This window comes from Podarcis tiliguerta (genome assembly GCF_965153285.1).
Source record: "Podarcis tiliguerta genome assembly, chromosome: 14".
Taxonomy (NCBI): Eukaryota; Metazoa; Chordata; class Lepidosauria; order Squamata; family Lacertidae; genus Podarcis; species Podarcis tiliguerta.
In genome coordinates this window covers 43958827-43986137 of record NC_139547.1, presented here as the reverse complement: position 1 = coordinate 43986137, position 27311 = coordinate 43958827, and the positions used below count along the sequence as shown (strand labels likewise).

The 27311-nt window shown below is 40.0% G+C and overlaps 1 protein-coding gene across 3 annotated transcripts in view; it reads left to right on the top strand.

The window, feature by feature from the left end:
- USP22 (ubiquitin specific peptidase 22) overlaps positions 1 to 27311 on the top strand; it is a 101363-nt gene that overhangs the window by 9051 nt on the left and 65001 nt on the right. For 2 of the 3 annotated variants that reach the window (XM_083413581.1, XM_083413582.1), the window contains exon 2: positions 19151 to 19283. In XM_083413581.1, coding sequence (XP_083269707.1) covers positions 19151 to 19283 — 133 coding nt within the window. Of the gene's footprint in view, positions 1 to 19150; positions 19284 to 21061; positions 21135 to 27311 lie in introns of all 3 variants that reach the window. The other variant, XM_083413583.1, reaches the window with a different exon arrangement.

Here is a 27311-nt window from a genome sequence, read left to right as displayed (position 1 = left end):
TTTGTTTCTGGATCCCTAGTCCTATAATCTTTTCAAATGTAAGGATAGAACCTATATACAGTGGTACCTTGGAAGTCAAAGGGAATCTTCCGGAAGTCTGTTCGACTCACTTCTGGGTTTGTGGCATTCAGGAGCCAAAACATTCGACTCGCAAGGCGCTCGTCAACCAAGGTACAACTGTATTGGTAGTCTCACTACACATTACCTAGCTTGAGGTTTATGTATCACCCACTCTTAATCTTTGCTGTCTACTTAAATTTAGGGTGAAATCTAATGCTATTCTCACTCAGAGTAGGCCCCTTGAAATTAATGGATATGGCTAACTTAGGTCCATTAATTTCAATGAATCTGTTCTGAGTAGAGCTGAGCTACTACCCTTAATGTTAAACTTATAAACGTCTAGTCATTATAAATTCAGATCCTTGATATATTCAGCTGTTACTCCCTCCAGTAGTGAGGTTTGCAGAAGTACAACCCGCCCCCTTTTTTAAATTTAGGAGCGCTCTCTAAATTAATTTAGGATTAATTTGCCTTTCTTTTAATCTCCTTTTGCTTGGAAGAGCAAGGCCACCCAAAATGAATTAGTAGAAGGAAAAATTATATAAGTAAATAGATATGAGTGATAGGTACATCATTTAATTCCTTGGTTTTATTTTAATAAATAGGGGAATATACTTGGATTGCATTTTTATACTCTCTTAAAAGGAAAAGAATTTTCTTGAATTTAGTCTGATAGGAATAGTTCTGGTTGAAGTTCTCCAGCAGTTACTTGAGGCTTTTCTTTATATTTGATATTGTTATTTGAACAATTAAAGAGAAATTAGAATTTTGATGGCTAAAGTGTAAGGTTTGGCTCCGCATAGATGTGGCTTGAAATGTACTTTTTGGCTTGTTAGTATTTGTGTGTGACATGCTGTAGGGCTAAACAATATATATTTCATTTTGGAAAGAGAAAAAGAGTAGGAACAAACAGGGACTGCTTCTTTCCTGTTCCACTAATGTTTCTGTTAGATCCTTTCATTTGTGACAATGGGGTACAGTCCTGCTAGCTGCCACTTATTCCTCTTTTAAGCAACAAAGGAGAACACTCCAGAGGTATGAGAAATTGTCTGTCAATTGTTATGAGAGGCCTGGAGAGGAACACTTAAAAATGCTAAAATGTGGTCCATAATTAACCACATTAAAGTCTAGAATCATGGTGATGCTATGGCTGTGCACATTTCCTGGAGACTGGTTTCCTTCCAGGGTGTCTCACTTTAAAATAAAATAATTAATAGAATGAATGTCACAAGAAGCAAAAATAAGCTATGTTTGTACACTAACATAGGCAGTACAAATTACTTTAGAAGACACCCTTCTGCTTTGAGCCTTGATTGTCTGCTTCATTTCCTATTTAAAAGTATGCTTTAAAATGTCAGTGTATAAATGATAGCTTCCTTGTTCAATGACTTGTATATGTAAATGTACCAATTATATGACTGCCAGACATGTAAGTATTTTCATACTAAAATTTATTGATGAGATTTTGTCCAGGGTCATGAGTCATGACTATAATGAGAGAACTGATTGTCCAGTAGTCATGGTGGTTGTAGAGTGCCAGTGTGTCTGTACAACATACACTACTTAGGTACCATTGGAAGGATGGAGACCCTAGTGGAAGGGGTCAAGAGAGGAGAGAGGGGAAAAAAATGGTTACTGAGAAGAATAAATGATAAGAAAGATCTAGTCAGGACCCAAATAACCATGTAACTAGTTTCATGTGGCCAAGTGGCTCTTTGACTTGTATAGCAGCTCCTATGCTATACAGTGGTACCTTGGGTTACAGACGCTTCAGGTTACAGACTCCGCTAACCCAGAAATAGTACCTCGGGTTAAGAACTTTGCTTCAGGATGAGAACGGAAATCGTGTGGTGGCGGCGCGGCAGCAGCGGGAGGCCCCATTAGCTAAAGTAGTGCTTCAGGTTAAGAACAGTTTCAGGTTAAGAACGGACCTTCAGAACAAATTAAGTTCTTAACCTGAGGTACCACTATATAGTGAATCTGAAGCAGCTTCAAAAGCAGTTTGTGTAGTCACAGGAATGACCAGATCTGGTAGCTTATAGACCAAATATATAATACGAAGTGACTTTATTTGACACCCCCCCCCCACCGGTAGCCTTTCACATTCTTAGCAATATGTGGTAAAAAAAGAATTTAACTTTCAAAAGGGTTGTGTGTGTTTGGTCCCACACATTAATGTTGGCATCCCTCTTTAGCATGCATGAGGCTTTGTCACAGCTGATAGCCATGTGCTCCGTTATAGCTGTTGTGTATCACCGTCTTCACTGTGGCATGCATCAAGGGGTGGGGAAAAGAAGTCAGGTTATATGGCAACATATATCTCTTGGTTACTGGGTTGCAATCTGGAAAGTAAGAGTGGTTCCTGTTAACACAGAAGTTGGCTGTACATGTAGCATAATGTTTCACGGTTCAAAGAAATGAGGAAATACATTTATGGCAGTGCACTTCTGTTTTAAGTTTCATGTCTGAGAGCATAGTTGCAGTGATTACAAGCTTAGGTGGAACTGCATTCCTTGACATGGGGGTTCTGAATATAAACAACTGATTCATAGGATAAGCATAGCAATTAGTAAGTGTCGGGATTAGTGATCTGTATTTCATCCCCGTTGGTCAGTGATATTACTGAGTTACAATCACTTCATTGTATACATCTGCAGCAATTGTAAAGTGGTAAAAGGAGATGAGAGAATTGGAAGATGTATATGGAATAACACATCTGCATTGGTCCTGGGGCAGTCAGATCTACACCTAAAAAAAATTAAAGCCGTATGATTCATTAATTCAAATAGCACATTCATGCCTCAGTCTAGGCATATTTTTATGTTTCCATGTACAAGTAAATGTGATGTAATTCTGATGAATTGATTTGCTTCTGGCAATTTGAAAGGTGACTTGATCAATGTGTAACTACTACTTGCAGGGGTGGTACGCGGGTGGCGCTCTGGGTTAAACCACAGAGCCTAGGACTTGCTGATCAGAAGGTCGGTGGTTCGAATCCCCGTGACAGGGTGAGCTCCCGTTGCTTGGTCCCTGCTCCTGCCAACCTAGCAAGTAGATAAGTGCAAGTAGAAAATAGGTACTGCTCCGGCGGGAAGGTAAACGGCGTTCGCCAGAAGCGGCTTAGTCATGCTGGCCACATGACCCGGAAGCTGTACGCTGGCTCCCTCGGCCAATAAAGCGAGATGAGCGCCGCAACCCCAGAGTCGGTCACGACTGGACCTAATGGTCAGGGGTCCCTTTACCTTTACCTTACCACTTGCAGGGCAGTTCCCCTTAGCTATGTCTTGTACAAATAATTAAATATTCGTTCCCATTAAAGAACAGACATTAGTCCATAATCAAGCTTTGCTTTGAGTTCATATAGAATATTTTGTTGATAAATGTGAACTTGTGAACTTTATTAATCAACATTAATCAACATTCTATTTCAGTTTCTCTCATCTGTTCTCTGGTTGCCTTGCCTGTGGTTTAATGGGTTTGAAATTAACATGCCTCTGTCTAGGAATCTTGAGAATCATCAGTGATGTCAGTTCAGTTTTCAGAAACATTTCCCAGAAGTTACCGTAATATGTGAAGATTTTGAGATGTGGCATATCAAAGGTATCAGTCTCCAGAGTAGTTGGTACTCTTTCAGGCCGGAATAAAGTAGCCAGATACTATGTAAGGTAAAGGGACCCGTGGCCGACTCTGGGGTTGCGGTGCTCATCTCGCTTTATTGGCCGAGAGAGCCGGCGCACAGCTTCTGGGTCATGTGGCCAGCATGACTAAGCCGCTTCTGGCGAACCAGAGCAGTGCATGGAAACGCTGTTTACGTTCCCGCCAGAGCGGTACCTATTTATCTACTTGCACTTTGATGTGCTTTCGAACTGCTAGGTTGGCAGGAGCAGGGACCAAGCAATGGGAGCTCACCCCGTCGTAGGGATTCGAACCACTGACCTTCTGATCGGCAAGTCCTAGGCTCTGTGGTTTAACCCACAGTGCCACCCGCATCCCAGATACTATGTAGTTTCTAGTATAAAAAGTTGAGAATTAAATACTATCCTTATGACTTTGAGGAAACTCGAGGTCTCCCTAATTCAGTCCTTGGCATTGCAACATTTCTGTTTCATCCCCATTGTTTACCTAGTTGCTACTTAAAATATCTTCAGTGGATGAGATTGCTAGGCAACCTGTTACATTGCCCAGTTCTGAAAGCAGTTACTAATAATTTATATTAAATCTACTTTTCTGTACACACTCTGGGGCCACTGATAGTACCAGCAAACATTGATCTTCATGGCAGCCTTTTAAATAATTGAAGATCAGATTTCACATCTCCCCCTGCCATCTCAAACTGCTTCTTTTGTGTGCCAAACCTACTTGGTTTCATCTACTTATATCATTTGTCCAGCATTCTATAGACTCTTTAATCAACCTCTTTGCTCCTCTGAATCTTCCCAATCTCTTTATTGATGTGGTATCAAAAAAGATGCATGTATCTAGCCTGTATATCAGGAATATTGTGAATTCTTTTCATTTTCAGAGTACTACTTCCTTTGTTGCGAGCTACACTGTTTCGTCTAGTCACTGTAGCAGAACCTTGCATCTAGAATATCTGATTCATTGTTTGTGGACTGTAGTACCATTATGAAAATGACTAGCAAGCTAAATTGTTGGCTTGCCATGCAGTACTCATAAATTCCTTCTTGGCCCTTTTGTAGCGTTTACCTCAGATTTTTTTTGCTCTTTTTTGTGTGCAAAATATTAAGACTATAACAAAGAACATGCAAAGCTACATAGATACATTTGCTTTATGCATACAGTGTTGTATAGAAGAGGAGAATGTCAAAATTTAGGAATATTCTTTTAGTAGAAATGTGCACTCTGGAAGCAGATGCAGTACAGTGGTACCTCGGGTTACAGACGCCTCAGGTTACATATGCTTCAGGTTACAGACTCCGCTAACCCAGAAATAGTACCTCAGGTTAAGAACTTTGCTTCAGGGTGAGAACAGAAATCATGCTCCGGCGGCGTGGCAACAGCGGGAGGCCCCGTTAGCTAAAGTGGTGCTTCAGGTTAAGAACAGTTTCAGGTTAAGAACGGACCTCCGGAACAAATTAAGTACTTAACCCGAGGTACCACTGTATGTATATATTAATGCATATACACACACACACACACACACACACAGAAAGAGAAAGAAAGAGATAGAAAGAATGACTCTTTTGTGTTTGTTATTTTTATGCTTCAGGGCAACTGGAAAGGGGCGGGGGGGGGGGGGAGACCCAGTGAAGTCTGTTGCTCTCAGATATCTAGGGGAACCTGTAAACCATTGCTTGATACCAATTTGTCTGTTCCAGTCTTACCCCGAAAGTGAAATTATATTAGACAGGCTTGAAAATTATTTCAGATCCTAGGTGCCTGCATGTTCATTCCTGCCATGGTGCTCCTTCGTTACAAATATTTGCTGCTTGCATGCTTAGAACTGTATTCACCATTAGTTAGAAGTTGAGTAGACCTATTGGAACTAATGGATGTGACCGACTTAAGTACGCTAATTTCGGTTGGTTTACTCTGAGTCGAAATTAGTTTGCCTACAACCCTTAGTGTAGATCTGCTAATTGGAGAATTACTGCATTTGTTATACTTCATAATTCCTGCCAAGGGCTAAGATAATGGATGTCAAGGAAGAAAATTGCAGGAGGCATGAGGGACTAAGGGTCGTTTGGAGGAGTGATATAGGCTACAGAAACTACACTTGGTGATTTGATGTTGAACCTTCAGTGCTCATTGCTCATGCATTTGACAACTTTTCCCTCATATTGCTACAGAGAAACTCTTTTTGAACAAGGATAGTCCCGCTTAAGCATGGTTTGGGTTCTCTAACTTGTACAATGCATTTGGACCTTGTTGTTGCTCTTCAGATTTAACAGGGAAAATAGTAAGTGTACTTTATTGTCTTGCTTAGTTCTTCCCCCAATTCTGGATATAAATAATTACTATTCATGATACTAGTGGAACCTCTTTTGTCTTCTTTTTAAACTGTGCTAGCATGTATTTACATCCTAGTTTTGAAGCACCCACTTCTGATATTTGCTTTGCCATAGCAGTGTTGCTCTTGTAGAAAGGAACAGCCTGAAGGCTGCTGGACATTCTGTAAGCTGGCAATGACTCCAAGTAGACTGTCTGCCAGGCAAGGAAAGCCTGGTGCACAGCCATGCTCTGGCAGTAACCAACACTTTAATCCCCTGCCTTGTTCAGGGCAGTGAGGTGTAGACCAGCCAGCAGAGTTGGTTCTGTGCCACATGGCAGAGTCCTTCTGTAACTGTTCATGCTGCTGGTCTTGTCGCTTTGTGCTTCCACAGCCAAACAAGCGTGCCAAATTGAACTCTTCTGTCTAGTAGTCCTTTCTACAACATAATGTTATAAACATTATTGCCTAACAAAGAAAGGTGAATCTGTATGTCTATGTGTAAGCATGGATTTAAAAAACCACAACTGGTGGCATGAATAGGACCTGCTTAAGACTTGGCAAAGATTAACTGTTTCAGCTATGCTCCCTAAAGCAAAGGGAATCTCTTTTCACTTAAAGGCAATCAATCCCTCTGTTGGTACTCTTTGATGGGATGGTTTCTTTCCTGACTGTTTTAGAATTGGCTTCCTTAGATGGTCTAAATACTAGTTCTAGACTCCAGAATGCTTCAGTTTAGATACCTTAAGCATGCTGGTGCTTTTATTAACTACCCTTTTCCTTAAGGTCCCAGGACGGGTTACAAGATTTTAAATATATCATGAAAAATGATTTAAAACTACAGTTACAAAAAATGCAGTCACAAAAATAAGATTATGCTTCGGTTGAAACCTTGTCATTTAAGGTACAGATGGGTGGAGTATAAATAATAAATTATTATTATTATTATTATTATTATTATTATTATTATTATTATTATTGTTGTATTTTGTATACCCTTTCTCAAAAGGTGGTCTGACCATTTAAACAAGTATTCTATGACACCTCTTTTCTTCTAGCATAGAAATTTCCTCCTTTGCCCTGGAACTGTTGGATTGCAGCTCCTGCATCCAAATATATTCTCCTGCACCCCAGACATGACCAGATTAGAAATCACATTCCCCTGCTCAAATACAATAGATTTAATTCTAAAGAATATATGAGGGATAGTTGTACTAGATTTATAGTGAACATAGCCCATTGTAACAATGTATTCCTGCCTCTTTCTGAGCTCCTTAAATGTTGACTTGCAGCCACAGCAAAATGGTTTATCTGTGGTAACAAGCTATTGAGGTAAAGTAACAATAGTATTTCCAGAATAAATATGGCACATATGTTAAATGAGTTAGTGCTCCTCTGTGAGTATCTTGACTAACCCCCCTTTTTTTGAGGGATATATATATATGAATGTCCAGTGAATAGTAGAAGGGGAGACCTGCATCACCACAATCACATACACGTATTGGGGCACATGCAGTTCTTTCCCACCTTCCTTTTTTGAGGATGGATTGCTAAAATGAGCCACATGTTAATTTGTATGCAGGATGGGATGGTGCATGAGGGCATGCTGCTCTACTACACGCATAATGCTCAGACTCTGCTGTCATTCTTCCTTGCTGGCTATGGACTTCCTTCATCTTATTCCCCCAATGACTTGGTCTTGTTCTACCCTAGTTGAACAAGAACTGGCTCTGACAGCTGCTTTGTTGGGTCCCATCCCCCTGCCTCCCTTTAAAGACTAGTAGCTTCATTTTCTAGAAACATGCCACCCTTCCCAGTGCATTCCTAAAAAGCATTTTTCAAGGAAAAATGTCAGACAGCAATGCAGATTTTTCACTTTCTTTGTGGACTAAGTAGCAGGTGCCTTTACAGAAGGACTGCAGGTAGCTATTTTCTGCAGAATGCTGTTTTGAAAAGGGGTGGAGGAGAATTAAACCTATTTTAAAAGTTTATTCTATTGTATAGAATAATTTATGATAGTATACTACTATTTGTACTCTTATGTATCCCAGGATTTATTTATTGACCAACTGTTTTTGTTTTTTGTTTTAAAAAAAGACTTTATTATGAAATTAAAATAACAATCCAGTAAGGAATATAGTAAAAAAAACAAACCAACATTAACTGCAGAATTGCCCATAAAAAGCATGTGGTTGTCAAGGATTTCTGTTGAGATACAGTAGTTGCAAAAATCGGCTGGCTTGGGTTCCAGTTAGGAGTCAACATTAAGGTTTTTATTTCAGCTGCCAAGATAAAGTTGTTTTTTAAAAGCAAACACCTTGAAAAGATTCTGCTTATTTAGTAAGTGGTGCCTTTCTTATGTCAGGTAGCCATGATGAAGGTGAGAGTTTAGGTTTTGGAACTTCAGGATGTAGCTTTTAATCAGCTTCCCCTTTTAACTCCTAGGTGAGTGAATATTATTTTAGGGATCTGTTAAACAATTTATTCTGATGATAACTTGAATCCAAGAAGCAAGTGAAATAATATTGGAAGCCTATACTGACATGGCACACTTATGAACAGTGATTATCCTATTCCTGATTGTAAGAATATACTTAGCTCACTTTGAGGGGAAAGTTGCCTTGCCTGGTCCTCATCCGCGTCCCCTCCACATGCCTCAGGCAGATTAGGGTGATTGCATTAATGTAGCCAAATCTGGCCTTCAGGTGCTGATTCCTAGGGGGAAAGTGTACTGTGTGTACAGTCGTTGGAATACAGAATCTACTAACCCACAAAGCTTACTGGATAAGCTCAAGGCAGTTGTCATGTCTGAGTTTTAGCTGCTACATAGGGTGGCTTTGAGAATAAAATGAAAGAACCCCTAGGTAATCTGACCTGAGCTCCTTAGAGAAGAGGTGAGATATAATACTATCTGAATCAGTGGGCCCAAGCATGTATGCAAAATATTAGAAACAGCAAAAGTGAGATGCCCAAGCCTCTTCATAAGTTAGCTTCAATTGAGAAATCTCCAGCTGAGGCAGTCAGACCCTTTCACCTCTAGGAGAAAATAGTGCATGAATTAAAGTTTCTGGACATGGCATCTCTTTCTTTGATCACCTTCTCAAAATTCACAATTCTTTCAGGGGAAATATTGGGTGATATCACTACAGCCTGATTGCTTGCTACATGTTTCCGATGCAGAAGGGTGAGGGTCTGCCTCCAAGAAGACTTATCAGGTCAACATCTGCTTAGCTTCAGCACTTCTGCAAAATCAGATGACCTTGGACCATTCACTAGGTCCTGCTGGATTTAAATATATTCTGAAAAAGAAACCTGAAGAATCTTACTATCTCATTTGCATAGGGTCAAAACATGATGCACTCCATAATGAGACACACAGACACACGACTTTCTGATGTAAAAAAAAAGTGCTCTTGCTTTCATCGGTCACTTTGACTGAAATTCAGCTTGTTTTGACACAGAGAATTGACAGCCGTGCTCCCTGAAACTGCTTCAAAAGAGTCCTTAAACTACTGTTCAAATAGTGGAAAACGTTAAGTGTGCCCTCTGCATTATCTTGCTTGCTCTTCTCCTCTCCTACCCTTTTGCATCTAATAAGCTGTATGTTCATTTCTGAAGATGACTTGGCTTTTGCTTCCATCAGTGCAATGTAGTGTTGAACTGCATCTCCCTAGTGTGAGTAGCATTAATCCTACTGTTCACCAATGAAAAGCAGTGTTTTGTAAGTAGGCTGCATGATGTTTGAAATTAGATGCTGGCTTTTGTGGTCTTGGATGCTGAACAGATTTTAGAAGGTCTGTGCATTGTGTTAAATGTTCATGTGATGGTAGTGGTTGCTTTTTAAATGTACTATCTTTGAAATAGTTCAGTATATTAGGAATGTGGGCAAGTGTTTTTGTACATATGCATAGTATTTTTTAGAAAGTCAAAACTTAATTGCTGTAGAAACACATTTGCTGGGAATTTTTCTTAGCCATTAATCCCAGCAGGCAGTTTGGGAGTTTGTATATTTGTTTTCAGTTAACTAAGCAGTGCTTTGGCATTTAATGCAAAGTGTCCATAAATGAAAACACTATAATTTACTAATTTATGGGGGTGGCATTATGTAATTACTGTCTAGTAGATAGGAAAATGTGGAGATAATACCAGCAGGGTATGAAGTGATGCTAAACATAAAATATTTAACCTTTTGTTGTTTTGGCTAGTTTTTGCCAGTGTTTTAATTTTTCTCATAGAAACTCCATGAGAACCCCACTTAGTGCAGACCTTCTAACAATAAATGCATTAAATGAAGCTGCTGATAGTGTTTTTAGTCTCCAAAACTCCTTCGCTTCATACATTTATAGATTTCACATCTTGCAGGCGTTCCTTAAAAAAGATTTTTAAAGGATTAAGTATTGCATTGTCCAGGGTACCAATGAGTGGCATGTATCTTATATGACTGTAGGTCCATCCTGGAAACACTCGTTCTCTAATGTACTGATCAGCTGATGAATGGAGGATTCAATCCTGTTTTTTGGAGGAGTCTACTTTGCCAGGGCATTCCCCACAGGGAACATGCTGGCAAAGCAGCATGTAGCAGAATTGGACCCTGCTCATCAACTGATATCAACTGATTGACGGGTGGGTGTGATTTGGGGGAAATGGTATTGTAGGTCCAATTAGTCCCTTGGTGAGCCAAGATTGGCTAGAGATTCCAAACCCCTGTGCTAAGCTAAATTAGGGCTTAGCTCAGTGCAGCACAGCAGCAGAATGACTGAGGAGGAGCAAAGTGGCTAGAGTCTCTCCAGGAGTACACAAAATGTTTTGATTTAGCATGACGTGAGAACCGGACCACTGGTAAGAATTGTGCATAATTTGACAACTTTAAGGACTGGAAAATTGGCAAACAATTAACTCCTAGACCAATATGCTGCATAAATAAATCATGTGGAGGATCTGTACTGCAGTGATCTTTCCTGCTAGCAGAATTGCAGTGATTCTGATGTGGGCTTATACTTGAGTTTAACCTAAATCGCACAGGACATTTTTTTTTTTTTTAAAGAAACTGACTCTGAGGGAGTTAACATTTCCCCCCCTTTTCTGACTTTCCCTCATGTTGCATAAATAAATCATGTTGTAGAGGATCTATATTGCAGCTATCTTCGCTGCTAGCAGGAATGAAGTGACTTTGATGTGGACTAATTAAGTTCACATTTTCTGTGGACAGCTTACAGTGCTTAAAACAAAACAGAAGGGAACTGAGGTCTACAGTTGCCTACATAAGAACCATTGAGTTGCTAAAGCTTTGATCTACATTTCCATTAAGTTTCTTTTTCTGAAAAGATGGTGCTTAAGAGTATTTTCAGCTCCATTAACTGCAAAGCCCGTAATTTGGGACCCCCTCCAAATCATTGGCAAAATTTTGCAATCGTTTTTCAGCGCCGCCCCAACTGATACTCAGAGAGTCATAGGCAGGCAACCCCAACCTTCGGCCCTCCATATGTTTTGGACTACAGTTCCCATCATCCCTGACCACTGGTTCTGTTAGCTAGGGATCACGGAAGTTGTAGGCCAAAACATCTGGAGGGCCGCAGGCTGGGGATACCTGGTCATAGGTATCACTGAAAAACCTGGTTCACTCCAAACTGGTGCCAAAGTTTTTCAATCATTTTGCATTTTGAACCCCCCATTTTGCAGCACCCCACAAAAAGGCCAGTAATGCATCAAACTGGGGGTTCTAGTTAATGCCACACTGTCTGATTCACTCCAAACAGGTACCAAAGTTTTGTAATAATTTTTCAGCACCCCGAAAACTGTAACCCACTCTCTTTGTGGCCTTTCTGGTCTTTTCAAATCCAATGTTGCCCAATTGCCTGCAAAACTATGGGTTTTTTTAGGCACCCATGCACACTCCCATCATCTCCTCTTAAAATAATGTCTTGAAATGTGTTATCATGTGTGATGAGATGTTGGATTCAACTTGAAAAGGCAAGAAAAGAACATTAGAAAATGCAACCGAAAAGCTAGCTTTATAATCATTGAAACTAACGGGAGAAACCCCCTGAGTGAATGCAGCCGTAGGAAATTCAAATTCCTGGGGGGGCACTGCAACACATGGTGCTTTCACTGGAAAACAATTCAAAACTTTGGGACTGGTTTGGAGTGAATTGGACAATGTCAGGTTTTTGGGTGATACCCAAACCAGGGGTCATAGTTATCAATTCCTAAGTTTGCGGGACACTGGAAATTGTGGGGTTCACACTGCAAAACAATTGCAAAACTTTGGCACCAGTTTGGAGGGGATCCCAAATTTTGGGGTTTCTAGTTAATGAAACTAGTGTTTTTCATCAGAGTATCAGGGCAGGTTACCCCAAACATACATTCCTTTCTCTCTCCCCCCCCCCCCCCCCGGCAAATCCCTGGTAAGAATAAAATTTTCATTCACTGTGTGTTCCTACCTTGCAAATAACATCTTAGCTTCATGGGCAGCATTGAATAAGACACCCTGCACAATGTCAGGTAGGCAGGGCTGCTTAGCTAGGCTGCTTAGCTTGCCTGCTGCATTACTTCTCAAGTCACGTGTCCCTGAAGATTAGATCAATGCATTACCTAATAGAATGTTTAAAAACATTTTCACGATTTGCTGACACAGGGGAATGAATGAGGTAAAGTAATAGATTTTTATACTCTATCTTAGAACACACTACTGCGGTATTGGCAATCATCTTGTTCTCATGTGAAATTGGCTACTGCAGTGGTGCATTGCAGAAAACGGGGAAATCAGCATTCTGAAATATAAGTCGGGCTGTGTGTGTGTGTATTTATGATTGTATATATGTATTCCTGAAAAGAGAGAGATTTGCAATTTCTCATCTTCTCCTAGCTTGTAAAGAAAGAAGTTTCCTTGTACAGAGATGCAGCTAGCTGTTCAGCCATTATTTAGACATATGCTCACACATTGCCAAGGGTTCTTCATCATAGAGGAGTTGGTTTATTATTTTTCTCATTGTTTTTATTAGTAAATAAAATGAAACCAAAAAGTCTTAAGAAACACTCATAATTTTACAGCTGGTTAAAAATAGCATAAGGTTGAACATTATTATTAAACTTATATTACAAAAAAATCTCCCCCCCCCCCCCCATAATCAGACTGGTTTTTATTAGGAATTGGTTTATTGAGCCACTACACTAGAGAACTTTTTTTGTGGAAATTTGAGCCTTTGAAATTTACTCTTCTAAAGTAAATTTGCTATATTTGTGTTGATGAAAACCAATATAAGAAACTTTATTTATGAAAAATTATAATGCTTAATATAATGAAATATTTAAAAACCGTAAGCATACAACAATAATGGGCAGTACTTTCCTAAAAACTAAACTAAAACAAAAGTATATTATAACAAACAAAACTAAGCAGTGTACAAAACAGAATTTAAAATTAAATGTACAGTCCAATAAAGCTTTGGTAAACATAAGTTTCCGTTTCTCCTTATTTTACCCCATTCTGTGCCTTTGTGCTAGAAGTTTGGTTACATTTAGTGTTGAGAACCTAGACATGAAATGTATTTTCTTCATATGTCTTCTGTATTTTGGTACTTTTTTTTTTTAGTATAGCTTATTGCTGTAGAACTAAAATTCAACATGAAATGGGAAAGAGAGCTTCTAATCATCACTAACGTAGAAAACCTTTAGATAAGCTCATAGGTCCATCAGTCTACTTTCACTATCTTCTCCATGCAGCAAAGACTTTGTCAGCTTCGTTCCTGTCAAGGAAAGTGTTGAGTTCTTTTAGTAGGATACACTGGAATCTTATATCCAGCTGTTCACTGTAGGATAATACCCTTAGGTTTTATGTGAATATTTTTTATTATTTAAGAGCCCAGCATTTTCTAACCCTTTAATTTTCATTAGTGGTACTTCCTGTATTCTGTACTCTAAAAAAAATCAATAACAATTTCTACACCAAATTCTAGTATAAATTAGCAATCAAAGTGAAGTCATATTGCTGGAAATCTGAGATCTTTTCATGATATAAAGCTATGAAAAATAAACTTGGTTCCTTGCCCTCCCATTAGGTGGTATTCTCAGGAAGGGTGGTGAATTCTTCATTCAGATTCTGTAAATTTTCCTATACATTCACAGAATTGCAGAATCTGGGTAGACCTGAGTATGGCAAAGTGTATTGCCTAGTATTGCCTTTCTGTTATTTCTCGCCATTATTTCCCTGATATTCTTGTGTTTATATTTATGTAAGAGTCCTACTTGTGGAGATTATATACTGTAGTAGCATTACATACTGTACAACCTAAATCCCAGCAGAAAAAAATAAGCATAATGACAGGGCTATCAGAAGCCCTCATGACTTTCTTATTAGGTGCTTTATCTACTAGCCATTTACATTCCGATCCTCCTTTCAATTAATAGATTGTATTTGGAAAGTAGCTTTAAGTTAGTAAGGTATGTTAAGTACTGTTGGAATTTTTAAAATTTATTTTTAATTATTGTGAATTTGCTTTGAGATGCTTCATAGGAAGTACTCATAAATGAAATAAATCATAATCATTCAAATTTTCAGGCTGCCATCCTAAGTACACTTATGAGTAAGTCCCATTCAGTCAGTGGGCTTATTTCCAAAAAGATATGCATAGGATTGCTTTGCATGTCATTTTGTTGTGGGTTAGATCACAGTTCAGTTGTGCCACTTCATAATATGGGCCAGAAGAACTCGGTTATTTGGTGAAAGTTTATTCCTTTGCCTGAGATCATCTTCTGAGGCCCTCCTCCATGTGCCCCCTCCTCAAGAGATTTGGATGGTGGCAACACAAGAATGGGCCTTCTCTGCAGTGGCTCCCCATCTGTGGAATGCTTTCCCCAGGGATGTTTGCCTGGCACCTTCATTATACACCTTTAGGTGCCAGGCAAAAACGTTCCTTTTTAACCAGACCTTTGGTTGATCTGATTTACAACCCATGCCTCTTTAAAATGTTTTTTTTTTTTGGCGGGGGGGGGGGGGATATTGGGTTACTGTTTTTATTTTTATTAAGTATTTTGTGGTTTTATGTCTTGATTTTATTCTGTGAACCACCCTGAGGACCCCCCCCCCCCCGGGTATAGGGAGGTATATAAATTCAAACCACAACAACAACAACAACAACAACTTTCTTCTCCCCAACTTCCCACTCCTTGAAGGAGCTTTGGTTAACCAGGGAAATTCACATGACACTTAAAGCGAGGTCTGATAAGCACTGGCTGCAATATTGTACCAGGGCATCTAGTTGGCATACAGTCATACCTCGGGTTAAATATGCTTCAGGTTGAGCATTTTCAAGTTACGCTCCACTCAAAATGACATCATGCGCAGAAGCGGCGAATCGCGGCACGTGCAGATGTGGATTGCATTCGCTTCAGGATGTGAACGGGGCTCCGGAACAGATCCCGTTTGCATCTAGAGGTACCACTGTATTTAAATTTCCCAGACAATGTTTTTGAGCATACGCTACCCTCTTAGATCATGGTGGGGGAACTTCAGGCCCGGTGGCCAGATGCAGCCCTCCTAACTTCTGTTCAGCTCCTGAAACACTTCCCCAGGCTACACCCTCTTCCAAGGCTACGCTGCCTCCTTCTGCTCTGCACCTTCCTCCACTGCTTTTGCCAGGCTGAGATGCTGCTGCTTCCTTGCCTGGATGGAGGGTGAAGAGATGTGGGTTGGTGTGTATAGAAACCTCTCACTTCCACAAGTCTGAAATTATCTCTGTTGTACAAAGGTAAGAATCACATTTGTTGCCCACTTATGTATCTCACCCACCTACTTTTGCATCTGAGCCTGCCCATCCCTGGCATGTGGCCCTTGGAAAGTTGCCCATGAAGGGAGTGTGGCCCTCTCTTTGGAAAAGGTCCCCCCACCCCTACTCTAGATGGTTAAACCAGTAAACAACATTGCTATTTGTCAACAGCTGAAAAAATTAAGATCTCAGTCCCATGTGCTGTGTTACAGGCTTGCATAATTTCTTTAAACTTTAGTTTTGTGAGTTGCAATGCTAAATAGCAGCCGTCTATATTTTTAACACTCCCAGCTAATGATTCATAAGCCACCTTGATGTTGCCATGTTCTATCTTTTCCCAAACTTCCTTGAGCTTTTGAAAAAGTCGTGATTTGAAAAAGAATTGCATCATTAGAACTGCACCTTATTGTTAAGCCTGTTTACCCAGAAACCATTATCAGTAGGACTCCTAGCTTAAACGTGTTTAAGATTACAGAATACAGTTGAGGTCAGTGTCTGTCTAGTAATAAATCATTGTAAGTCTTGCAGTATTTGGTATCAGAAGAGCTTTTTCTTTGATTAGAATAGGAACAGATTTGTTAGCGCTCTTTCGGGTGTTTGGTAACAAAACACACATGAAAGGGCTTCTGAGAACATGCTGCCTACTTGCCTCTTAGCTGCAGTCAGTGGTTGACTGAAGAACTACCTTCATGGGGATGCAATCTCTGCATCTGTGTTAGGTCTTGAAAGGATGCTGGCCTCACACCAGTCGGGGACAAAGTCAACACATGTATTGGCATTTAGGCGGCGGGGCTAGCATTCATTTGAACAGGAGTTCTTGCTTCGCTAGGTGTTATTCCTTCCCTCTCTTCTCCCCGGAATAATTTTGGCAGTTAAATACTTATCCAAGGCAGCTGACAGTTTGTCTAACCCAGCGTTCAAGCTGCTTTCTGACACATTGGTGCATATTGGCTCATAACTAACATTTGCCTAATTAAACAAGCTATGGCCTTTTAAAATGTGTGTGGGGAGTATTGTTTTTGTTTGTTACAATGGTATATATTTTTGTGTTTTTCTTTTGCAAACCACCCAGTGATCCTCGGATGAAGGGCAGTACAGAAATTTGAACAAAAACATTTGTTTAGCACTTGCCTGCAAGCTTGAGAATTTGCTTTTTTATATATGTGAGGTCAGAATTGCTATTGCCTCTCTACTAATACATTGGCTTCTTACTTGCCATTGACTAGTCTGCTGTGATGTCATAGAATGTTCTCAAACATTCTAATGTGAGTGGGCATTCTAATTCTTGGGCATTCTCAATATGGAAATGGTCTATTGTCCTCTGAGAAATCTCAGCTTAGTGACATTTCTTTAGAATATGCCCAACTTCTTCTTGCCTATACCTACCTAGCCCACCCTCCTTGGGAGTGCCTTTTCCTGTCCTTATGCTTCTTACATGTTCTTTTTACTTTTGAAGACTGCCAGGAACAAAATGATGTCACTTTCTGCTAGTTATTTTTGAGTGCCTGTAACAAAGTAGGTTCTTTTCTGTTACCTCATTGTGTTGTGTACAATCAAATTAGAAACCAAATTGTCAAGAGTTGTTGACATAGTGCCTTTCATCAGAGAGATTGCTCATATTTTAGCCATTTGTACCCAAGAATTACAGCTCTGTATTGATGCATTATGAAATTTGCAACTTTTATGTAAATAAGTGTTGGAATTGTATCTATGTTTAAAAATAATCCATAAAATAGATGGGTGGTTTTGGGTTTGTAAGAGGATCGGTTTCCCATTTAAAAAATATTGATGCTTTTTCATAATACAATACAATAAAAAACAAATTAATCTAAATGAAAAAGAAAGGGGAGGGAAGAAAAGAAAAGGCAAAGTGCTCTCTGAAAGGTAGATCTTAACCCTTGTCTCACACAGAAAGGGGTGAACTCTCCCAGCTCACCCAGGCACTTCCCTTTCTTCTCCCAGCCTCCCACCCTGGGAGCTGTTGTAAGTGGATCTGTTTTCACCTCTCAGCTTGGATGCGATGCTTAAGTCAAAGTTGGACTTACAAGTGTTTTATCCAGCTAAGTTCTTCTCTGGGTAGACTCATTGGAATTAACAGACATTACTAACTTAGGTCCGTTAGTTTAAATAAGTCTGCATTGAACAGAACTTAGTTGGCTGCAATGGTTAAATGGTTTTGCTTTTTTAATGGAGTGCTTAAATGGTTAACCTCCCACCTGAATTTAATACCTAACCATTTCCTAAAGTCTGTGTGTCTAGACCAGCATGCAATTTTAAATTGGTACTTTCTGACTTCTGTACAAATCTTGGCAAATGGAATGGGGACAAAGGGGTTTTTGGTAGACATAGAATAATAAGTACAAACAAAACAAAGCCCAGTTCCCAATATTTTAACCTATCCGGAAAGTAAAACTCGGGGGGAAGAGATGCAGATTGGAACTCTCACACTTCTCTGGGGCAAAGTAAACTGACTGTGACACAGCTGAGGAGTCTAATCCTGAATTGAGTGCTGCCATCAAAAGAAACAGAAAGCATGTCTAACCTCCACTGCAGTGATTTTTCTGTATGTACCCCTTTCTTTTCTCAGTAGGAATGAATGGTCATCATCCATGAATGGACTAAAATAAAAAGGATACTTGGGGATGGAGTTGCAGTGGGGTTAAAACAAATCAACATCCCTGGCAGCAGGTGGCCAGGCCTTCGCTGGCAAACTATGTGTGTAATATATGTTTGTTGTGCACGTGAATACATCCTTCGTCCCCATCATACATATAAGAGACATTTTGCTAGTCTAAAATATGTTGTGGTACTGCACAGTGGTGGGAACTCTCTCCTTATATTATCAAAAAAAGTCTTTCCTGTCTTTTCTCACATCTTTATAATAAGAGTTCAGTGCATCAGAGAGTATTTCTCCAGCAACTTTAGCTGCATAAATAAACAAATAAGCAAGTTATTCATCTGATGAGTTTTATCTGCTTAGCTATCCATTTTAGCAGTTTGCAAATCTTAATTGACTAAAGACATCTGATTGGCTAGCAGAAGGTTAACAGGATGTTGCACCACTTTCTAATAATCTCTAGCTGTTCTGATAGGTATTGTTTTGGATTGTATCTGTGCCATAATAAATGGGGATGGACCAACAGAGAGATGGGTTTATAAAAGTGCTTCATTAGTGGAAAAGCACGCATAATAGCTGTCTGCATATCCCTTTTGGATGGAGAATTCAGTTCTAGCTATCAGTCTGGCTCATTTTAATACTGGAAAGTAGAAATAAATGTCACACATATGTTAGTACTTACAAACCTAATCAGAGAGTGGATGAACTTACACAATAAAGTATTTGCTATTTGTAATGAATATCATCTTTGTATTTCAGGCAAAGTCGTGCATCTGTCATATGTGTGGTGCCCATCTGAACAGACTTCATTCTTGCCTGTACTGTGTTTTCTTTGGCTGTTTTACAAAGAAACACATCCACGAGCACGCAAAGGCAAAGCGACACAACTTAGGTAAGCAATCTTTTTAGACTCCTGCAGTAGCATTGCTTGTTTACTAATGCATGATTTTTACAATGTGGAAAATACTACATTTAGATCAGAACCCAGACAACTTGACTCTTCCGGTTATAGAGGATATTTCATATAGAGCTTTTTCTGGCTGATATGACTGGCACCTCTGTCGAAGCCCTAGCCAACCTCTGGAACACCCGAATGGCTTGGGCTATTGACACAATCGCCCCTGAGCACCCCCTCCCACTTCATGGAGCCCGTTTGGCCCCCTGGTATACTCCAGAGCTTAGGGCTGGGAGACAGATTGAATGCAAGTGGAAGAAAGATCCGAATGAATGCAACTGAACTCTGGTAAGTGCTCTTTATCGAGCCTACCTAGTGGCAGTGAAGGCCGCAAAGAAGGCATACTTTGCTGTCTCTACTGCATCTTCATTATGTAGTCTGGCAGAGCTTTTCTGGGTTGTATGGCGCCTTTTACAGGCTGGCCCAAAGGAGGTGGTAGAACCAACTGTATCTCGCTGTGACTTGTTTGCAAAGCATTTTGAGGATAAAATCGCTTGCATCCCACCAAGAACTTGAGGATGTGGACAAGGTGCTTGCATTAGTCAGGGCGACCACTTGTGCTGTAGATCCTTTCCACTCTTGGCTGATAAAAACCAGCATGGATGGAACAGCTGGCTGGACCAGAGAGGTGATCAATGCCTCTTTTCAAGAGGGGGTGATCCCTGCCTGTTTAAAAGAGGCAGTAGTAAAACCACTTGTTAAGAAACCTTCCCTGGATTTGGAAAACCTAACTAACTACCAGCCAGTTGCTAATCTCCCTTTCTTGAGCAAAGTTCTGGAGTAAGTGGTTGCAGACCAGATCCAGGCGCTTTTGGAAGAAATAGATTTTCTGGATCTGTTTCTGCTGGGGTTTAGGCCCAGTTTTGGCACAGAAACCTCTTTGGTCGCTCTGTATGATGACCCCTGCCTAGAGAGAGACAAGGAAATGTGTCCCTGTTAATTCTTCTTGACCTCTCAGCGGCTTTTGATACCCTCGACTACGGTATTCTGCTGGAGTGACTGTCCGAACTAGGGGTGGGTGGCAACACTTTGCAGTGGTTCCAATCCTACTTGGATGGTCATTTCCAGAGGGTGTTGCTTAGGGAATGCTTAACAACAACAACAACCACCCACTCATTTTTTCTGATAATTTACAGTCTGAAGTTACCCTATAATTATGGCCTTGATTAATTGATTAATTGAGACTAGGTAGCTAAAAATAAATAAGTCAAACACACACACACACACACAGAGAGAGAGAGAGAGAGAGAGAGAGAGAGAGAGAGAGAGAGAGAGAAACTAACAACTTTCTAGTTAGTGGAAAGGAGAGTGGTATTTATGTTTTCCATTTTATTATGATTCAAAACTCATTTGTAATCATGAAAGATGTTGGTGTACCTGAGTGTTACAGTTACAAAGCTGATCTCTTGATTTTAACAGAAAATGTCAGACACTTAATTCCAATGCATCTTGATATCTTTTAAATTTTAGAATTTCCTGCCTAAAATCAAATGGTCTTTGGTGGTTTATCCTGGAAAACCTTCATTTTTAAAATGCTTAAATCCCTTTTATTTATAAAGAAGTAAACATGTTCTCAGTTCACCTAGCAGGACTTCCAGTTAGGCCTGCATTAATGTATGAGCTCTGTATTTGTGACTTGGATAGACAACCTCCTTGAAGGTGTTTTTGAGTGTTTTTAAAAATGAATTTTGATTGTCATGTATTTACTTCGTTAGTTAAAAACTTTCCATCTACTGCCTCACCTTCCCAGACTTGTCAGATGCTCAGCCTGGTAGGAGTCAGCAAACAGTATGTCATATTATCTTATCAATGTCTATGCAAATGCCCTATTATTTAAATAAATTATATATAGTACTTCTTACTCTTACTATACATCTTGAAAAGGCTTAGCTGAAACCAGAAAGCTTGAATTACCTGTTCACTTAATTATCAATGCATAAAGTCAGACATTTTGCCCACATTTTGTGCATGGTTGCATGCATGCCGTATCCTTTCTGAAGTACATTAGTTTTCAAACTTTTGATACTGAAGGAACTCCTAGTGATCCAGGCACCAACTGAGATATTCTCAAGGACAAATTACAGTATCCAAATTAGCTGGGACCAATTGCTTGGTTGCAGTCCTCTGTCTTGAGACCCCTAAGAGCTACTGCCAGTTAGAGAATACAGGAAAATATTGGAAAAGGACCATATAGCTCAGCAGTAGAGGATTTGCTTTGCATGCAGAAGGTCCTTGGTTCAGTTCCTGGCTTCTCCAGGGAGTATTGGGAGAGGCCCTGTCAGAAACCCTGAAGAGCTGCTACCAGCCAGTACTGAACTAGATGGACTTAAGGGTCTGACTTGGTATAAGGCAGCTTCTTACGTTCTACATACTGGTCTAGAAAGAGCATGATCAGATCCAGTATAACGGGAGCTTCACATATATCAAATGCAGTCAACTTGTAGTGGCTTGGAAAATAGCTTGTGAGCTGCCACAATGAAACCATAATAGGAGGGCCAGAATTCTTAAAGGTTATGTGTGTGTTTCTTTTCACCAGCTAAGGAGTTTTTTCAGTTGCAGGAATTAGGAGCAGGCAGACGAGAGTGCACCTGCCTGTTTTGGGAATGCTCGGGGAAGGGATTCCCAGTGTTGCTTCATGATTCTTATTGTTTACAGCGCTGCTGTTACCTTAAATGGGATCTTGCAGGCCCATTGGCCAGTGGCTCACCACCTTGACCTATACTCTGAGGGTAACATGGGTTTCAGTATGAGAAAAATGAGGCTATTGCACGATCAGAGAAATCTTACTTGAATAAGTTTAAATTCATTTTAAATTAGCAATAATTTACATACCATTAACATAAGTTTTGAAGAAAGGAAGCATACTTTTAAAAAAGATATTGTATATCACAGTAGGCATACATCTTGGAAAAGGCATTCCTTGTGTGAGAGTGAGGGGTGAGTGCCTCTTAAGATGGTTCTTGCCACCTACAGGTTTTTTTTAAAAGAAATACTTTTTAAAAATGTAATGAGTATTATTTAGTTGCTTGACAAATTGGTGGTGCCAACATACAGCAGCAAAGTGTGGGGATGCTTAGATCTGCAACCAAGTGGAATAAGAGTGACATACCTGTAACGTTTTGGGAGGAGAGGATTATCGGAGGTAAAGGAAGCTATCCAATGGGAACTGGCCATTAGCTTAAGAAAAACCTTAAGAAAAATGGGAGAGAATGAGAGATAAAGTGTGTGGTCTAATTAACTGCTACAATTAATTGCCTGGGATCTACCGTATATGGTAGTAATATGGTTTAAATCTTTTATGCTTAAATTTAGAGTGCATATAAGTCTTAAAATTTACTCTAAAAATTCCTTCTTGCCAAGGTTACGAGTGGCGAAACTCTTTTAATGTGTGCTAGCCCTGAAATGTCAGATGAAAATATTCTTAACAGCAGTGCCTGAAACAGCACCGTTGGAATGCCATTTGATCACCCCCCAAAAAACATGTTACATGCATACACATCTCAAAATGAACTGAAATTATTTTTGAAGCACTTAGTGACTTTGCTGAGCTTACATCAGTCTCCATGGAGACGAGCAGAACTTGAAGCTCCAGATAACAAATTGTGAAGCTTTAGCAGAAGCAGCTACATATATGCTGCAGAATGATGTATTTGCATGTACTAGGGGTGAAATCCACCCACAGTGTGTAACCCCTGAGCTTGAGGACAAGTTTCCCTTCTCATTCAATATTATGCATCTCACTATTTTTCTCCAAAACGGAGATATAGTTAGAACACTCTAACACCTTGATTTCCATGGCCTTTAAAAGCAACCTAAATTTGTCCTGTGTGTATAAGTCAGTACGGAGGTGCATATAGGAAGAACTGTGCCAAAGCATCTGTTACTGTTCCTCCTGGGCAGAAAGAACTTGGAGCCGTTTGCTGGTGCATATGCTTTGTAGGAGGTGAGTTGGTGGGTGGAGCTAGTCCACCCCCAAGCCCTTGATCAGTTCAAAATACTACTCTTGATTGAAAAAAGAATGCAAGTTGCTGACAAGGTAATTATAGGCTTCTGTATTCTACAGTGAGACCCCAGCCTGTGGCAGTCCTCTTCTTTGTGAGTCTCATTTTGTAGCCCTTGGCATGCAGGACCACACTGCTATATTAATTCCTTGGATTTTCAAAGGCATAGCAGATAGACACAAGATCTTTGTTTTCTGCGAGAAGGAATGCATGTTTGATAGGACTGAAAAGATGGTCTCCACTCCAGCCCCCTGCTACTTCTTCAGTGGTGGTGGACAACTTGAGTGCTCCTTGAGCCGGGTTTACTCTGTACCGGATTTGCTATGCAGAAAATATCATAAATTAGGATCAAATTCGAGTATGGAATCCTCATGCTTTGCATGCAGAAGGTCTCTAATTCAGTCCCTGCTATCTCCAGCATAGCAAGTGCTGTGAGAGGCTTCTCTCCAAGACCCTGGAGAACTGCTTTGCTAGGTTGAGAAACAGTCCGACCTAGAATAGCTTTCGACTCAAGAGTTAGAAACAATAGAAGTGGCTGCTGTTAGTTTTAGCTCCATAGTAATTGTCCTATGAACTGCCCATAATGGCTAAATGGGATAAGAGACAACAAAAACTAATAACAGGGTATTTTACTTTGAATGTAGTCAAGGTGAATTAGTCATTAAAAATAACCAACTGAGATGAAATTCTGCAGGAGGTTCATGTTTTCTTTCTCTTCCTTTTTCTCTACATAGACTGCAAAGTGCCACAAGACCTATATAAGAGCTGCTGCCAAGATGCATGTTGTTTTTGTAAATACAGTGATTTGTGCATCTGTGCTTAATTTCTGAGCCATAGTTAGATCAATTCTATTGTATGGGAGGGTGAAAGTGGATATTCCAGTGTAGTTAACATACACATATGTAAATAAGCAAATAATGAGTTTCTGGGTGCATTTGGAACCATAGATGGCTGAGAGAAGCAGAAATCGTAAATTAGTTCAACTTTTTTTTGGGGGGGGGGTACTATGTTACATTTTCCAGAGGAACTGAAAGTCTGCAGCAATCAGTATTATGGACAAGGCAGTATTGTGATCTTTAAACACCTCCAGTTTCTTTCTGTGGAGATTGACACCACAGACATCTTCTTTTTCAAATACCTTTTAATCAGGTTTGTATTGCTTACTTGGAAAGAGTTGGTTCTGATGTAGGCGACCCTCCCCCCAAAGAAGTGCACTGACTTCAAGGAATTTGAAGCACTTTAGGCATCCATTTGCTAACCTGTGGACTCTTGATCACAAAGGAATGCCTTTCTCCAGGTCCCTTGGTAGCTACCTGTCTGATCCCAGAAGACCGGTCACAGATACGTTTCTTATGTACCTCTTTGCCTCTGCGTGCCTGGTAGGACTTAGTCACTTGCCAGCTTTCACAGGATGGCTTTAAATCTTTCTGTTCAGACTGATGAATTGTTGCTGCTGTTTCTGATTCATTCTTGGTGGAGCAACTGCTGGGGTGGTTATTAATGGTTAGGTACATTTTTCTGGGGGAGGGACCATGGCAGACGGAAGGTTTTTTGTTGGCTCCCAATGGAGATAGAAGCATGGTTTTTGATGATAGCCAGAGACAAGTTTTGCTGTCAGCTTTCACTTCCATAAAGAAGTTGAAATGAAGGGATTGCCCCTCTTGTTTGCTTGAAAATTTGCTCTTCGCACTTTAGAGAGACTGTTGGAGGGTTGTTTTCCTGTCCTGTGGGTTCAGTGCCTGGAAGCCACCATCTTACCCAAACCACCCTGCAGCCCTAATATGGGCACTGCGACTGCAAATGCCTCGCTTTCTTAATCATCTTTGGAACAGGATAACTTACAACCTAAAAGAGTTTCTGCGTCTGTTAGTGAGAATCGCCACCTGGTGAGTTAACTGCCTTCCATAATAAAAGAAGGAGAAGGAAAGAAAGCTACTGCTTATGGCATTGAGTAAAAGTGACAAAAAGCTGGATTTATGGTATGAAATGAGAAAGTTTAAATGGACAAGGGGAATCTCTGTGAAGCTTTAAGTGGATTATTTTTCTTTTTCATTTTTTATTTGAAGAAAGTGTGTTTAAGAAATTGAAAGTTAGTTTGCCAACTGACACTATATCCATGGAAATGGAATTAACCTTGTGATGCTGCTGAAGTGATGGGAGCCATTAAGGGACAGAAGTCCTAATAACTTCAGTGAAGCAGGAAAATAGCCTCCCCATTCAGAATAAGAAAAAAATAAGAAAAAAAGGTAGAAGGTGGAAAAAGAGGTAGAAAATAGGAGATCTTCAGGGTCCTTGCTTACTGTGGATGTTCTTAAGCAGATGATGACAGAGCAGACAATCTCTCTCAATGAAACAATATAGGCTTGGGGGGAAATAGATAAAAAATTGACAAGACTAAAAGAACAGTCAATGAAGTGAGGAATGAAATTAAACAGAGATGAATGAAATGGAAAATGGAATCAGATATGACATAGAGACTTTAGATGACAAGGAACTGGCAGGACTGAGAGCTGAAACTATGGCAAAACTAGAAGGGACAACTGATGAAACTGAAGAACCCACTATGCATAACTATGAAGTTATGGATGGAGAAAGATCTGGATAATCTGACATTGATGGAATTGAGAGAGAGAAAGAGTTCCATCTACAATTTAGAGTAATCCCAGAGGATAAAGCTATTAAATCTTGGGGGGGGGGGGGTTCAGAAAAAGAATGGAAGGACCACAAATGGAACAGTCATTAATAGATAACATGGGGAAAGCATGGCAGACATAACAGGAAATGGGAACTGAAGATACAAAACTGGGTGTAAACCAATGGATACAAAAGAATTATGGAATATTATCTCAACATTTGATCATAGAGAGACTCTTATGTGTGCCAAGAGGGAAACATTTACCATTTAATATGGAGGCATGGTTTCTGAAATTGTTGGAGGCAAAGTCGATACTTTTAATTAGAGAAAAACTATTGCTGACATTGACTTGGGAACCCCTTTTGGACCTTTTGTGCGAAAAGGAAAATGGACACAAATATGAACCAACCCGGACCCTGTGGTCATCTGAGGCCCTTCCTTGGGCACCTTCCTCACGAAAGGTCTGGAGGGTGGCAGTGTGGGAATGGGCCTTACGTGCAGTGAAATGCTCTCCTCGAGGAGGCCTGCATGGCACCTTCATTACATATTTTTAGGCACCAGACAAAAATGTTACTCTTCAACCAGGCATGTGGCAGATTCTGGGCCTTTTTAAATGTGTGTGTGAGAGAGGGGAGTTAATGGTTCATTTTGTTTTTGTTTTGTTATGCATTTTGTGTTTTCATTTTGTATTTTTATGTTGTGAAGGGCAGTATACAGTTGATAGATAGATAGATAGATAGATAGATAGATAGATAGATAGACTCTTCTGCCTGAATGCAAGACAGTTAAGGCAGTTTTCAACAGCAGAATCCTGAATCCCGAGGAAACCTCATTCCTATTTCAGATCCACCATCATCTGTGACTGTGTTTGACACCAGATGATTAGATGTCCTACCACAGTAGCACTTTTCTCTGTTGGAAAGCCAATGTGGTTCAGTGACTGGATGTGGCAAATCCAGGTTCAAACCCCTGTCCAACTATGAAACATCCTAGCAAGGGCACAGCCAGGATTTTTGCTGGAGGGATGGAGCCAAAGTTGTTGAGCTTTTTTAAGTAAAAACACCCCATATATAGAAAATTGTGGGGGCCATCCTATAATGAAGTACTTAAAATAAGGGAGAAACAAAACTCAGTTCCTAGGGGGAGGGATGAAGTTCAAATGCTTGCCCTTTTTGTAAGAGAGTAGAACAGAATATACAGAAGAACATAAAGTAGAAAAGAACCAGTATGTGCTTGTTTGGGGTTCACACCCATAATGTGCAGGGTCTTCTCAGCTGTGTCCTTGGCTTCTATATATCCCACCACAGGGGCTTATATTACATTGAATGT